The sequence below is a fragment of the Chinchilla lanigera genome, unplaced genomic scaffold (genome assembly GCF_000276665.1).
Source record: "Chinchilla lanigera isolate Chin_1 unplaced genomic scaffold, ChiLan1.0 scaffold00024, whole genome shotgun sequence".
NCBI classification, from domain to species: domain Eukaryota; kingdom Metazoa; phylum Chordata; class Mammalia; order Rodentia; family Chinchillidae; genus Chinchilla; species Chinchilla lanigera.
In genome coordinates, this window is record NW_004955425.1 from 1,757,337 (window position 1) to 1,773,884 (window position 16,548).

At 33.9% G+C, this 16,548-nt stretch overlaps 1 protein-coding gene across 1 annotated transcript in view; it reads right to left on the bottom strand.

The window, feature by feature from the left end:
* Positions 1–14,345, bottom strand: part of Hectd2 (HECT domain containing E3 ubiquitin protein ligase 2) — a 51,048-nt gene extending 36,703 nt beyond the window's left edge. Inside the window, exons 1-5 of the mRNA XM_005386086.2 lie at positions 14,211–14,345; positions 13,259–13,388; positions 2,273–2,411; positions 1,488–1,590; positions 990–1,079 (exon numbers count right to left, since the gene is read on the bottom strand). Coding sequence (XP_005386143.1) covers positions 990–1,079; positions 1,488–1,590; positions 2,273–2,411; positions 13,259–13,388; positions 14,211–14,345 — 597 coding nt within the window. The remainder of the gene's footprint in view (positions 1–989; positions 1,080–1,487; positions 1,591–2,272; positions 2,412–13,258; positions 13,389–14,210) is intronic.
* Positions 14,346–16,548: the final 2,203 nt, after the last annotated feature.

Here is a 16,548-nt window from a genome sequence, read left to right on the forward strand (position 1 = left end):
AAAAATATTATTAAGTTTAATGGATATGTAATGTTTCCCACTGCTCTGATGTTAGGTGTCCTTTCATATATTTAACACTGACGTACTCAGATTAAGAATAAGACAAAGAGGTTTGCTATTATTTCTTCTATATAAAATTATACAGTGCAATAAGGCAAATATGTACACATATTCTTCAAAATATAAAAATTGGAAAAAAAGACAAAATTCCCATTTCCCACAAATGACATGATTATATACATAAAAAATCCAGGTAAACTTATTGATGTACAATTTGAATGAGTGAAGATATATATGAAAATATTGCTATACATGTCACAATTAGAAAATTAAAGTTTGATAGTGTCAAAGAAAGATCAAGTGCCTAGAAATAAATGTAATAAGAAATGTGTAGTATCTCCACTCAGAAAATTACAAAACATTACTAAGAGAAATTAAAGATCTAGGTAACTAGAGGACTATACCATGCTCATGGATAGCAGGTATCTCAATTTTTCAAAAAGTGATCTACTGCTCTGCAGTTCTCAAAACGTGATCCCTGGATCAAAGACATTAACATATTCTGGGAAGTTGTTACAAATGAAAATTCTTGAGCACCACTCAAAATTTACTGATTTTTACATTCTATATGAATTCTGCATTTTACTAATCATTTCTTGTGACTGATACATGCCATGATTTGTAAAACTTTGTTTTCTATAGTCAGTACAATTCCAATATAATCAAATAACATCTTCCCCAAGTAAGTGAAACATAATTTTAAACAAAGATGGAATGAAAACTATTTTCTACTTAATTCTCAGTAAATTTATAAATAAGATGACCTAAATTTCTGAGAATTCCAATTATATTTACTATAAAATTATACAGTATCAGTTTCTAATGCAATTATGTTACAAAGAGTGATTTCCATCTTATGTGGCTATATTTAAAATACAGAGGAAACACAAAATTTTTTCTATTTGAACATATCTATAAGTAATACTTACAGTATTTAGTAAGGCATCATACACAGCATTCACAAATTTAGCATTAATCCCAGAGTCTTCGATGGTATTAAATGAGGCAGTGGCATCTTTCTGAAAATTCAATTTGAAAATTATGTGTATCTAACATTTTAAAGACTATTTTTAGTTATGGTCTATCAATACCATTTCTTGAAAATATTTACTATTGAGTACTCTAATAATAAAAAAAAGAACTGTTAGGGCAGAACTGCTGAAAATAAAAAGGAATATATAAGGACTATTTTAATAATCTTTTAAAAACTGAAAACATAGAGTAAAACATTAAGACTAGTACAAATAAAATCAGTAAGATATCATCTAAGTAATACCTATCGTACACAAAATTTAATAAATCAAAATATGTGTTTGTTTATGCTGATGCCAAAGTGAATACTAGGTAGAAAACTAGATAAACCTGTCATCTTTTTTGAAAAATTTAAGACTGACAGTGAATGGAAAACATGCTTTATGTATTATTACCTTAAATATAGCATTTAATTCTGGGAAAGAATCAAATGTTGTTAGATAAAAATCATGTACTGCTTTCCAGTCTCCTGATGATTTAACTTTTTCTACATCTTCCCTAAAATAAAAATATATATTAACCATATATATACATAGATAGAAATATTTTTCAGATAAAAGAGCATTCCTTTTTATAAATGATTTCACCAAATATGCAGTTTGAAATACTGAAACCAAATATATAGATCTGTTCAGTTAGTTAATATCAATACATAATTAATGAATTTATTATTCTTAATGAGGTTAAGATATTTGTCTGTTTCTCGACATTTCCCTTCTACTTATTACTTTTTCCTGTCCTTCATAGTCAAATGCTAGAGGTTTTGCTTATAATCTGTCTCAACTGTCTTTTCATTCCCACTTAGTTCTTCAAGTTATGCATTTTAATTTTTGAGTGGTGCCATACCTTTTACTGCATGTGTTACACAGTAGCTGAGTTCATTTTGTTTATAGTGACATACTATTACTTTATCACATTTATCATTTTTTTTGCCTGCTTTGGGCCATATTTTCTCATTTAGTGTTTCTCTTTTTTTGGTTCAACTTTATCTAACCCATATTCTTAACCACGTTTGTTTTGATCTTCAAACTGAGGCATCTAGTCCGTAGTGTCGTCACTCTTGATTAATACCTTATAATGATCCACAAATTCAATTAATTTCTTAACATAAAATATTAAATCATATTAAAACATTTTCAGATGACTGTAAGTCTAAATATAAAACTGAGCTGAAACTTACTGAAAATCTTTCATAGTTTTGGGCTGAATAGGAAGGACAGGTTCTGGAAGGACTGGTGCCTTTATTTCAGAAGATAATGCATCTATAGAGATCCGCTGTTTTTGTCTAACATCGAGGGAAATTGGTGGTAGGTCTCTTACTGTTGAGTATTAAGAAAGCATTCAATGTAATTAATCATAAAAACTTTCTGAAGCATAAAATGCTAGGCTAATTCAACATGACCAGAAACACATAAATTACCATATACTGAATTCACTTTGTGATTATGTAACAGAAAAATCCATCAGCATGAAAAGAGCATGTAGTAGTGGACTTATCTCCCTATCATCACTCACAATAGCTAGTGATTGCTATACAGCTTTAATTTAATGTATATATTTAATATAGTTTCTTCTCTATGTCTCTTCCCCTCTAACGTCATTTATCAAAGTAATTTAGAGTTTTTCCCCTCCTCCCTTCCTAAATGTTGTTTTTCAAAAAATACTGCAGTAAGGCTCACCATTCTTAATGTTTATTAGTTTTCTTAACATACGCAAATCACTTAAGTCCTCTACAATTCTTTATTGGTATGTTAGCATTTTCTTATCAACTTGTATAAAATTCTACTTTTCGTCTTGGGCAAATATTTGCCAATGTGTTGTTTGCCTTTTCATTACATTTCATAACCATTTAATTGCTAAATAAAACAAATACAGAAAAAAATCTCACAAACAAATGCATGGTTTAATAAAGTATTATAAAACAAACTTACAATCTTTGAAAACACAAACTAGTTATAACCTGCCTCCTTTCTGTTCCAATTATCCATAAATTGGAATGTCTATTTCTGTTTTAATTTCTTTCAAACTCTTTTTATTTCTTTCTAAATTTTTCCTTGAATTCTAGATGTTTCCTTCTTTTCATCTTCAGTTGTCTTAAGGCTTTATCTACTACATAAGCACTGTCTACCAGCTGGGCGTATTGGTGCACCCCTGTAATCCCAGCACTCAGGAGGCTGAGGCAGGAAGATCCCTTGGAGTTAGAGGCCAGCCTGAGCTACATAATGAGATCCTCTCTCATAAACAAAACAAAACACATAAGTACTGTTTACTTTGTGCTCCTTTTAGTTCATTCCTAATTTTTTTTATGTTTTTAATTATTCCTTTATCCTGGCCCTTTTGAGTTATTACAATTTTGACTTAGGTTGTCCTGTGAAATGTTGTATCATTTTTTAAATACAATTATGTCTGGAAATTTTTATTAGTGGGAAAGGAAAGAGCATTTCAGCAGAAAAGAGATAAAAAACAGTTGTTTCCTCTCTTCAACACTAGTCTTTGTCACTATTGTTTTTTGTGGTTCTCTAGTTTTTCTTCATCTTTATCAGGCTTACCCTTTCTTACCCCTTCCCATACATACCTTTCCCAATCTGGGTCTAAACACCCACTATCAAAAAAAAACCAGACTCATTCAAACATAAATTGACTTATTCACTCCACCAGGTACATATACATATTTCTATACCCACTCATTTTATTAATATCATGCTAAGGTAGAAGAAGATTAAAATTTGAGTTAGCAAGAGAAGTGGATTTTCACAGAGCCTGAGTGGGGAGACTGTTACATAAGAGAAGTAGTAATGCCAAAACCAAAGGATTTTTGTGTGAGGTTAGAACCACAGGCCCAGATGGGATCTATTTTTAGTGCAGAAGGTAACTTTGACTGAGGAGTAATGCAGAGTGTTAACATACTATGTTAAGGAAACTTCCATCAGAAAGCCTGAATGCTTTGCTCACATTAGTGAATGAAAGCCAAGCTACAGAATGTGGTATCTGGCTATTAAGAAAAAAAAAAAAAGAAAAACAAAACAAAACAAAAAACAACAAAAACCTAAACCAGCTCACAGCTGCTCTCATAGCCCTATATATCAAGGCACTGTTCGCAGAGACAGGCTCTCTATCTGTTCTCACAGACAGTATATTAAGATCTAATTCAAAAGAGAAAATCAATAACTATGGTGACAGAAATTAATTAAATCAAATTGATATAAATAGAACAGATAAATCTTTGTCATATGTAACGCTGTCTGCAATACAAGATATCATAATACACTGGAAAAGCAACAATGTATTTAAGAGTGAAAACTTGTCATTTAGGTTTCATTCAGCCAATACTTGTGAACACTGTGCTAAATTGATAAGCAGTAATCATTTTCCCTTTCTTTTGATATATTGTTACTAATTTTAGTTGGTTGCTTAGAAACACTAAGTAAAATACTTCAAAGCCAATGCAAGAAGAATAAGGGCTTGTGGTAGGGGTTGGCAGTATATTAAAAAATCTGAAGAGTGCAATACAGTTGTGTATGAGGGTGTGTGATTACCAAACAAATTTTGCCAACTCAGTTTTCATAGGCTCCCTCTGGTTGGAAACTAGTAATATGTAGCTTTCCACGACTGCAGTTATCAAAATGAAGAGTGATGTTTTTCATTGGCTACATCAATAAGAGACTGCAGATCGTTCCCGGATGGCAACAGCAGCATCAGAAGTAAACATGAATGAACGTGAGTTTCTGTGTAGCTGGGTGTTTAGCAGAACGAAACCAGGCTTTGTTCCTTATCCTCTCACTTGCTAAAAAGGCAGTACTCATATAAAAAGATTTGCTGCTGGTATACAGGTTCGAAAAATGCTGTACTCTAAGTTTCCTAAGTGATGGAAAAGCATCAGCTTTGAAAATGAGGGACAGGGCTCTACTCCTGACTGAACACTTTGTTAACCCTAGATAAGTAGTTGAACTCCTTAGGTCTCAGTTCTAATATTATAAAATAAGAGAAGTGGCTTAAGGCAATCATTCCTACAAGTCCAAAGAAGAAATTTAAAGACCAGTTCAGGAACTATGGTGAGTGGATGTTTACAGTGGCTCGGTCTTTTTCTGTTTAATGTATTGGTTCCTAAAATTTTTTTGTTTTGTTATGTTCTAAACTGTTTTCCACGAAAAGTAAAAACAATAAAAAACACTACATGTATTCAAGAACAAAATGAACAGCCTCATAAACAAAAAAGTTAAAACTATTACAGTGATCTATATAATGATATGTAATAGAGAAACGGAAGAGGCATGGAAACCTAAAATATGTATGTCATCAAAAAGCTGACTTTAGTTCTCAATTCCTGCCTTACAACATGCTGTAAGAAAAGTTCTGAAGCAAAAGTCAAGATTCCTGAGTCTACATGTTACATTCACAGATGTGGTAGTTTTCAAATCTGCCCATAAATTCTTTGATTCTCTTTTAATCAAGAGATGGGATCCTAATTCTTTTCCCATTGAATATGGGCCACTTTAATAGCTCCCTATTAAAAAATAAAATGTGGGCAAAGTGATGCCACATGACTGAGTTATTGAAGACAATATAATTTTTGCTTAGCTCTCTCTTTTGGGATGTTCACCCTTAAAATTCAGTCACCATGCTGTGAGGAAGCTAAGGAACACAGGAAGAGGACACATGCAGATGTTCTAGCTCCAGTTCCATTAAGGTTTAAGCCTACAGCTGAAGGTAGAATGAGCAAATGATCCTGGCCCACCCTTTTATTCTTCTTCTTGGCTTGGATTTCCAGTGGGCTGATGAAATCTCTACTTTCTTCTGTCTCCTTTGCTATCTGAAGCAGATAAGAACAGTCAGTTCACCTCACAGCCCTAACATACAGTACTATAGGGAGCTGAGAGGCTGTATTTCTGCCAGTCTAATATAAAATCAAATTACAGCTCTACCTAATGTCCAAGTAATTATCTTCTGTTTCCCAGTTCACTCACACAGAGATGAACAGTAGTTACTGGTGGACAGAAGGGTAGGGTAATGTAATTAGAGTTGGTTTATTGAGGCTTTAATGAAATTAATTATTTGTTTGTTTTGAGACAGGTTCTCAATAGGCAGTCCAGGCTGGCCTTTATCTCACTATGTAACCCAGGTTAGCCTTGAACTTGCAGCGATCCTCCTGTCTCTGACTGATGGGATTACAGGGATGCACGACCACTCTTGGCATAAGGGTATAATTTTAAAATGTTGGTAATATTATTTTCTTGATTTGAGTCCCAGATTCATGAGTTTTAATTTTACTATAATCTAAGCATACAGAAATGTTAAATACATCCAAGATATATGTTTTGAATTTTAAAGAATTTGTGCCATAACTCAGCCCCATCATAAATCCTCCACCCACAATTTAGCTTTTATACATATATAAAACTTAGCATATATATGTGTAATCATTAACATTTATTGAATTTAGTAAGATTGAATTGAATACTTTTTAAATACTTCATGTAACTTATAGGGTAGCTTCTTCATTATCCTTATTTTTACAGATGGGAAAATAAGTACAGAGGGGTTAAGTAACTTTACTAGGCTTGTACAGTAAGTTTCAGAGCCAGGATTGAAATCCAGCCTGAGAAAATACAAAGTCCATATTACTTCCACTATTGAGCAATGCCAAACTTTCTACCATGAATGAAAGGAAATAGTAAAATAAAACCAAATGGTAAAACCGAATGGAAGTTAGAGATAGTAAAATATAAAAAACTTGAACAAGCATCAAGAAAAATTATATATTGGCAAATTAATCTTTTAAATTATAAAACTTAGGTGTACAAAATATATTACAAGTCCTCACGCTCAATTTTTTCATTCTCTAAATTAGTAAATGAAGGCTCATGAAGGGTAGATAACTGTTTAAGTTCATACTGACAGTTACAGTAGTTGACTTAGTCTTGATTCTTACTTAATATCATAATTGACAGTGCGTGCGTACCAGGCAGCTAATGAACAACAATGTAAAGGATCCATTTATTAGTTTAGTACTTTGGTACTACTTTTGATTACTTCAATAACGGCAGGAAGCTAAAACAAGGAAATATCACAGTGAATTAGTCATAACAGGTGGTATTTATACCACTGTCTATAGGATGATTTTTCTGAACATTTAGCAAAAAATAAAATTGAAGGCAGGAGAAAGAAAGAAAAAAGGGGGAAGAACTCTGACTTACAGGACTTCAGCTATCAGAGCCAAATAAAGCAATACCTTCACTGGTTTGTGGAGTTAGACTTTTACTAAATTCAATGATGTTTGTGTTTATAAAACCGCAATAAAAGCATGAATCAAATATTTATGGATTTAGTTATAAAAATATACAAAAGTTATTTCTATGGAACGTTATCACTAATGAAATAGGTGCCTTCTACTGAACTATCTTACAGAACTTATAGTTTTGAGATAGGTTTGCCGTAGGTTTGGCAAACTGGTTAGAAAAAAAAATTCCTCCCATCCATTTCCTCATTCAGTACATTATTTACTGAGTAATAGACCACACCGAAAGATATCTTGAATACATTAAAGAAAGGTACTGGACAATGTATATGTAGTTACTTATTTTAAGAAAATGAGAAAATTGATTATACACACACACACACACACACACGCTTGCACTTGCATAAAGAAATACAGGAAAGAATACAAGAGAAAGCAGGAAAAGTGTGACAATGAGACATCTAAAATTTATTTTTAGTTTTGATTTTTGAAGCACATGAATGCTAGGTAGTCAAGGAAATTAACCTTACTATTTTTAAAAAACACCTTTTTCATCTCAAAGTTTCATGAGCACAAAGATTACTAAAGAGTAATAAGCAGTAAATGCAGCAAAATACTTTACATTCTTCATAGATATACCTCTCTAAGAATAGTTAAGAAAAGTAAAATCCAAGGTACTCACTCTGATCTAGGGAAAGATCTTGGAAGATCTGGTCCAAAATCAGTTTATTTTCCAAGGAAACTTGGATATGGGGTCACTTAAGGTCCTGAAAATAATTTCAAGGCAGGAACCATAAAGAAGTAAGTCCTTTGCTCTCCCCACATAACAAGCCCTCTGCTGAGTTTCCTTTAACAGTTTATCTTCCCATATACTCCACAAAGTGCTCTTACGGAAACAGCGAACCACGGGGGTACTTAATTTGTAAATAGATCGCGAGACCCACACATAGATCCAGTTACTATCCAAAGTGAAAACCACCTTGCTCTTCCCTGGCTATTTCAAAATGTCAAAGATAAACTTCGATACAGTATAAAACCTTGGGAGTTCATTATGTCACATCAGGGCTCTGCGAAGTAAACTCATAAAATGGGCTGAGCTGGGAAAAAAATATTGCCCTCAAGGTAAATGTCAAGAGTTCACGTATAATACTTTCTGAATAACCAAGAGTGCAAATATCCCTTAAAATGTTTAAGGAAGAATTGCTTTATTTCTTTTAAAGATGTTTGTGATATCTAAAGATGTTTTAAATAAATCTGAAAAGAGGCATAAAAAGGAGAGAATCTAGTGTTTTCTTTCCATATCCCTCAACTCCTACCTTATGCATCTTCTGGATTGTCTCTCTCAAGATAGCTCATCTCCAGCAGGTGTTACAGTAGGTAAAATGCCTACACTTCTGAGATCTTTAAAAGGACAGCCAACTTGACATCACACCTAGTCATGTGATCTATGGGGAGGAAAAGCATCCCTCAACTATTAGGTACACCTGTGCTGGGCTTCAGTAGCTTTTCTAACACCGTATGAAGACCAGAAGGGGAAAGAAGCTCTTACGGGATATCTGGCCTAGATCCAGCTATCAAAGAAGAGGGATAATATAAAACTGCCAAGAATGATGCACCTTTGAGGAAATAATCTTATCAGCAAGTAAGGAAAACTTCTCAAAAGATCAAGGAAATACAAACATGCTTACACATGGAAGACTTAGTTCAAATTCCCATCCAATAAAACAGCACCCTTGACGAGTGAAGTGCCTGAATGTAGGTGGCATCCAAACAGAACAGCTAGAAGTCAGCATCAGGAGTTCTAATGAGGCAGTGAAGTCTGCTAAAAGGTCTATTCATCAAGAGTGGTATAGACAAATATTCCAAATTCAGGTTGAGAGTAAGTCTAGATTCCACAAAGACTGGCACAGATGAGAGAGAAGCAACCAAACAGTAATTCAACAGGTGGATCATATTCAGGGTCAATACACCCACTCAAGGACTTGTGGGCGGATGTGGCACGGTAAAAATGTGCAGTAAATGTTTAAACTTTAAAAAACTGTTACAGCAAAAGATGTATTGCCACCCCCTCCATACTCTCTCTTGCTTTGAACACACTTATCCCCTGTTCTTGCCACTTCCTGAAACACTTCTGGAAGTCCTCTTTCAGGTCTTTGTGAAGTGTGATAAAAAATATGGTGAAAGTTACTACTAAGTGCCATCCAACAGAAAAGCAGACTTGTAAAAACATGACAGTGTGTCCTTATCCACTTCGTTCACTGGATCTGCGACCATATAACTTCTGGCTCTTCCTCAAAGTCAAAATGATCATGAAAGGTAAATGTTTTGAATTGATTAAGAGTATTGAGGCAGCTACAACAACACAACTAAAGATACTCATGAAAAAGAACATCCAGAACTGCGTCAGAAAGTGGCAAGAAGGATGTGTGTTTAAGGTAAGGGGGAATATTGTGTGTGTGTGTGTGTGGGGGTAATGGCAATGTGTCTTTTACCGTAATAAAAAACTTTAAATATTCACTATATGCTTTCGGCGCACCTTGTACAAGTTGTCAAGTGAAGATCAGAGATCAGTATGTTTGTATAGACAATGGAGTACGTAGAAAAAAACTGAAGGTGGCATCAAATGCTAAGCAACTTGAAAAAAAAGCTCAAACAAAGTTTATGGTTATCCTCATTTCTTGACTCCATAGCACATACTCCAACTTTCTTAAGTTTCTTAACCCTTTGTCCCAAGTTGAACTGTGCCTCCCAAAAGATATGGTATAGTGTTAAACCTAAGAAACTATAAATATGACCTTAAAATAGTCTATCCAAGTAGGCAAAATCTAGTCACACAAGCTCTTTAGAAGCAGAGCGTTTTCTCCCATAGGTAGTGGAAAACAAAATCATGAAGACCGAAATTATAAAGGTGACTCAAAACAGGGATCTTGCTGTCAACCATGAAAGAATAAGCTTCAATATTGTGTAAAAGTCTATGAGAACGCCCATGGAAAGGAACTATGTGCATTCTCTAGGAGCTGACAGCATCCCCTGGTTGACAAGCAAAGCAATGCGGCATCAGTCTTACAACCACAAAGAATGGATTCTGCTAACAACCAGAAGCTTAGAGAAGGATACTTGCGCACAGCCCAGCCCACCCAATACCATGATCTCAGCCTTGTAACACACTAAATAAAAAGCCCAGCTACATTCTTCCAGACTTCTCATCTAAAGACATGTAAGCTAATAAATGGACATTGTTTTTAAGCCATTAGATTGTAGTAGTTTGTCATGCAGCAATGACAGATACTATGAGGATACTAAAATTTGTTCTATTTTACATGACTCTTATGAGGCTCAAATAAAATGTACATGGAAGTTTTCTCTAGTTATATTACATAAATAAAAGTTATCATTATCACCTAGTTAATATGTCTAAACCAAAAATCATTTCTCTTAACTCCTCTCCCACATAGATTCGTTTTCTTTGTCTTTCTATAATGGTACTGCAATTATTGGTTTGTTATACTGTACATGGATTGGGGAACTGTGACATACAGGCACTGGTGCCCCCATATGGTAAGACCTAAGTGATAGAATGTATGTGTATAGAAGTAAAGAAGATAGTTATCAAAGGCAAAGATTCACTATTGAGATGATATACATACTAAACTGTAAGACCATAGAATAGGTATCGCAGTAGCTTGCAATGTTAAACAGAAAATTTCTGTGATAATATATGCCATATTTAGCTAATGGACATAGATAATTTATTATAAACAATGCTGTTAACCATTTCTAGGTTTGTCTGGGGGTTTTTTTGGTTAAAGAGTGAGGGGCATTTAAAGCTTTGCAGATTTATTTTGTCTTTTTACATGTTGAGTAGTACATAAAAGTATGCAAGTAATGTATGTTTCCTGTGACAAAATAATACAGAGATAAACCAAAAAATATTACTAATATACCCCTAATTCTACCTTCCTAAGGAAAAAACCATTAGCCATCAGTGGATATCTGTCTATGCTGAAAGAATGAACAGCTTCTTTCAATTAAAAAAAACCTGGAGTCATGTTCTACATAATTGTGTAACTTCCTTTTTAAAAATTCTATGAAGTTTTGTGGGCATTTCTCCTATTCATTTTATGTATATATCACATTCTCCTAAATAAAAAACAGAGTATTTACAGTATGGACTAACACAATTTACTTAGCCAATCTACTTATATTGCTTCAAATACTATTATAAATAATGTGCATTCTTTCTTTGTATATTTGCACACATGCTACATTACTAGACTAAATTCCTAGAAATGAAATTACTGGGTCACTAAGTATATGCAGATTTTAAAATCTCTTGCACACTCTTCCAGTACTTTCACAGGTTTAAAAAAAAAAAAAAAGACTAACTTCACTAACTTTGAGAGGTTCGCCAGTTGGTCTAACTCCAATTTTTGAATAATTTAATGTCATTTGCACACAATATTTTTCACTGATCTATCTTCAGCTATTTGGCTTTCCTGGTAGCAATGCTATCATTACTATAGCTTTATGATATATGGCACTGTAGAGGAATGGGCCTTCTCATTATTTTATCTTACACCTTCTTAGATATTTATTCTCATAGATCAAACATGGAATCATTATGTTAAGTTTCTCCAAAGAAATGTTCATTAAATGTAGAGAATAAATTGGGTGGACCTGACATCTCTATGAAATTTATTTTTCCATGGAAACTATCTTTTAGTCTTCCAGTAAAGGTTTACATTTTCTCTATATAGGCTTTATTTATTTCCTTTTAGGTTTATTTCTAAATTTTTATTATTTTCCATCAAGTTTTTTAATTGGTTATTGCTCAAATATAGAAAATCTAATAAATATTTGCATTACATTTTAATCTTACATAACAAAGATTACAGTCGTCCCTCATTATATCATGGTTCACTTATTGCAGCTTCATTATATTGTGGGTTCTTTTAAAAAAATGTATCTAATTCTGTATTGAGGTGTTTTCACTATATCATGGAATTTTGCAGTATATAGGTATTTATATAATATTTATGATTTTAATTATTTTTGCCTAAAAAATTTAAAATATAAAAAATATTAAAAATGTTAATTCAAACATTAAAAGAATATTAACTTGAAATAAAATACAGCATGTATTTCATCAGCATATGAATACCATACCGTATACAAAGGAAAAGCAGTACACCACTACCATTCACACAAGCTTGCCAGTGTGAGATTGCACACAGCGCACTATTGGCTGATGCAATGGAAGGCGACCAACCACAGCATTGTGTTCTGTATCCTGGGCACTGATTGGCTCAGTGACCGTAGCATTGGTCTGTTTGCTCTCCCACCCTGTGTCCACACTTCAGCATCCCTCCTTGTCCACTTCACATTGAGTACTCATATAGAATTTTACATTTTGATAAAATTACATAGGTTTAAAAGTGTAGAAAGTGTTTAAGAGAATATGAAGTTTTTATAAAAGTGTGGGAAAGGTTAATAAGAGAGTGGGAAAGGTTTATAGGAGTGTGGGAAGGATTTGTAAAGCCTTAAAATATATATAAATAATAAAATAAATACAATGCCACTACTTGCGGATTTTCATCTATCGCAGGGGTCTCTGCAACGTAACTCCCACAATAGGTGAGGGATCACTGTATATATAAAACATACTTGATATATGTATAGTATTTATGTATTTATTTTGAAGCTGGCTCTTTAATCAAATTTTTTTATTATTTGTGAGTTATATTTCATTCTCTTATTCTACATAACAATCCCCTAAAAATGATTTTGCATCCTGTAAATATTTACATAGCTTATTTCTTTATTGTTGTTATATTAAGTAGCTCTACCAGCACAATGCAGAGTAACAAAAATCTACCCTTTAAATAGTTTAATACTGTAATATACTTTCTGCCAAGACATACAGAGCATTACCGTTCTTGATGTTAGGGAAAACGAGATGTGTAGGTAAACTTCTATTTTCAACAGCTTCCTTCTTCTGGCTAACAGCTGAAAGAACACTGCTCAAAGTGGAAATTTGCCCTTTGGCTCCTTTGTCCAAATCCTAAAAGCAAAGAAGTTAAAATTGCAGCATCATTTCCATTACCTATAACTAAATTATACTATTGCAAGGATCAAAACCATTTATAATACAGATCTAAATTTCATGACAGAAATATGATAAAGCTGATGTACATTCAAGTGAATTACCTTTGCTAGGACTAAGTTATCTTAAGTATGAAAGAGCCATATCATCAAACTGCTTACAAACTAATAAAGTTTTAAAAAGGATTAATAATACCACCTACCTCATAGAATTATTGTGTTAATGCAATGATAATACATATAAAATAATCAGCACTGCTCCTTTCATACTTCATTAATGTTAACTGCTATTTTAACTATGTAATTAAATACTTTACAGGTTGATTCACTGAAGGCTTTCCTTTGATATAATATGCTACAATTTTAAAAGTTCAGATAAGAACACAAATCCTTTACAGGTTACTTTTTCTAAGTACTGATTGCATTTTGGGTGTACTATGGTTTTAAAAAAGAGTTCTAAGTATAGAGATCACAGAGATATCTTTCCAAAGCATAAACTATCTTTTAACACATTTTTCACAAAGTAACAACCCTACAAAGTTCAGAATACATACTTATAATCTATATTTCATATAGAAATAAAATCATGTAACCAATGTACAATTCAGCTACAGGGCAATCTTAGGGCTTCTCGTCAGCTTTCACATCTTCATACACTACGTTACAATGTCCAGATCTTAAAGAAAATACAGTAGTTAAGGTCTTAACATCTACTTTTTTACTCTAAAGATAACTTCTTCACTTTGACAGCAGAAAAAAGATAACTCTTTTACTCTGATACTTTGACATTTCTTTCTTCTGCTTTTTCATTCTCCTGATCAACTTCCAATAATCTTTTAAAAATTAGCTCATATGTTACAAAGCCAAAGCATTTATGTTCACCAAATATCCACATGCTCTCCCCCATATTCCCCATCCTCTTATAGAGCCATCTAAATAGCTGTAATAGGTCACAAATAGAAATGATACATATCAGTAATGGCGAACCTTTTAGAAACCAAATAGCCAAAATGCAACCCAATGCATGTGTTTGCATTATTGATGGAAATATAGCAGAATTTCTCATGTAGTGTCACATTTCTGTTGCTTGTTAGGAACATATCACATAACAGGCACTCAATAAATAATTATTACCAAGAAAACAAAATACTAAAATAAGCTACTTATTGAGTGTTTGTTACATACTTACTACTATATATGATGTTTTATTTAATGTACAAGATTCCTATGTGACATATATTTGGTACTCATTTTACAGATGAGGAAATTGAGATGTTTTGCCCAAGTTCACAGAGCTGCTAAGTAGGAAGCTAGAATTCAAACTCCAGTCTGAATGGCCAGGAAGTCTACATATACACTTACAATGATACATCACAGGGTGTCTATCATTCATTAAAGGCTTATCATGTGAAAGTCAGTATGTTAACATCAGCCTATTTTCACAACAACCTTCTTGAGCATTTATTATTATTAATTTTTTATTGGTACACATGTGCTGTACATAATGTTTACATTCCATGTGGGGAGTTGGCGCATATACATAACACATCTCAATTCCTTTTTTCACCCCTTCCTTCCCCCTGCCTCCATATCTTGATCCTCTCCCCACTGAGAAAGATCTCCCTACTTTTTACTATCTATTTTTTATCTTGCTCTTTATTTATAATTTGGGTTTTCTCATATAAGACATTTACCTTGATATTTAAGCTTGCATGTCTGATTTCTTTTAGACACGCAACATTATAGTCTGAAGGTGCATCCACTGACTTACAATGATACAAGTTTATCCTTCTTTATGGCAGAGTAGTACTCTGCTGTGTGTAACTAACACATTTTATCTATCTGTTATGGCTGTGTCTAGATGTCCCCCCAAAGTCCCATGCAGTCATAGGCGGGGCTTTTTGGAGGTGGCTAGATCCAGGGTTTGTGATGCTGGAATCAAGGACAGGATACTGGGATTGATTAACAGTGAGATGCTACAATGAAGAGTGTGTGTACAACACTGCCCTAAGGGTGAGTAGCCTGGAGAAGTTTTAAGGCACAAAAAGAACTGCTGGGCTCCTTTCTTGTCACTTGTAGCTTGGTGTCTTCTGCCTTCTGTCTTTTACCTGCTATGAACTGTTTCTCTTCTGCAATGCCCCTCTGCCAGGGAACCCTATCTTGGAGCCAGCTGATTATGGACTGAAACCTCTACAAACAGCCAAATAAACCTTTCCTCCTTCAACTTTGGGTGTTGGGTATTTTGTCTCAGCAGTGAGAAAAGTAACTAAGACACCATTCATCTGCTGATGGACATATAGGCTGCTTCTGAGATTTAGCTATTATGTACTTTGCTGCTATAAACATGGGTATGCATATGTCACTGTAATATGATGCCTTTCACTCTTTCTGGAAGATACCTACAAGAGAAACAAACTGGGTCAAATGGAATTTTCTATTTTTAGTTTTTTTGAGGACTCTCCATCCTAATTTCCAGCTATCTTCTTCTTACTTTCATAGATGTAAGTTGAATGGCTTTAGAAAACAACTCATTCACTAGAAAAAAGTAATGTACAAAAAGTAAGTGTACTTTAGGAAAAACCTCTGATGTCCCAATATAGAAAGATTCAGTGGTTTTTTTCTTTCCCTCTCCCTTCTTCCACCTTGTCTTAAAAAGAGAAGGTCCCAAAAACCTTGTTTAGTGCACTTATGAGATCTCCAAATAATAAAAAATAAGTAACTAATTCAATTAAGTTACCCAACAACTATAATGCAGATTCCCAACAGTATGAAAAAACTGAAAAGAGAGATAATTAAAAATGATTTGGGGCTGGGCATGGTGGCTCACGCCTGTAATCCCAGCACTCGGGAGGCTGAGGCCGGAGGATCATTGCGAGTTCGAGGCCAGCCTAGGCTACGAAGTGAGCTCAAGGCCAGCCTGAACTGCATAGCGAGACCCTGTCTCAAAAAGACGGGGAAAAAAAAAAAAAAAAGTGATTCTGTCTGAATTTTAGAAAAGAAACTCTGGTAGCAGTTTTGGGAACAGACTGCAGAGAAGTAATAATGAAAGTCAACCAGCTCTAGGGGCTGGGGATTTAGCTCAGCGGCACAGTGCCTGCCTGGCAAGCGTGAGGTTGTGA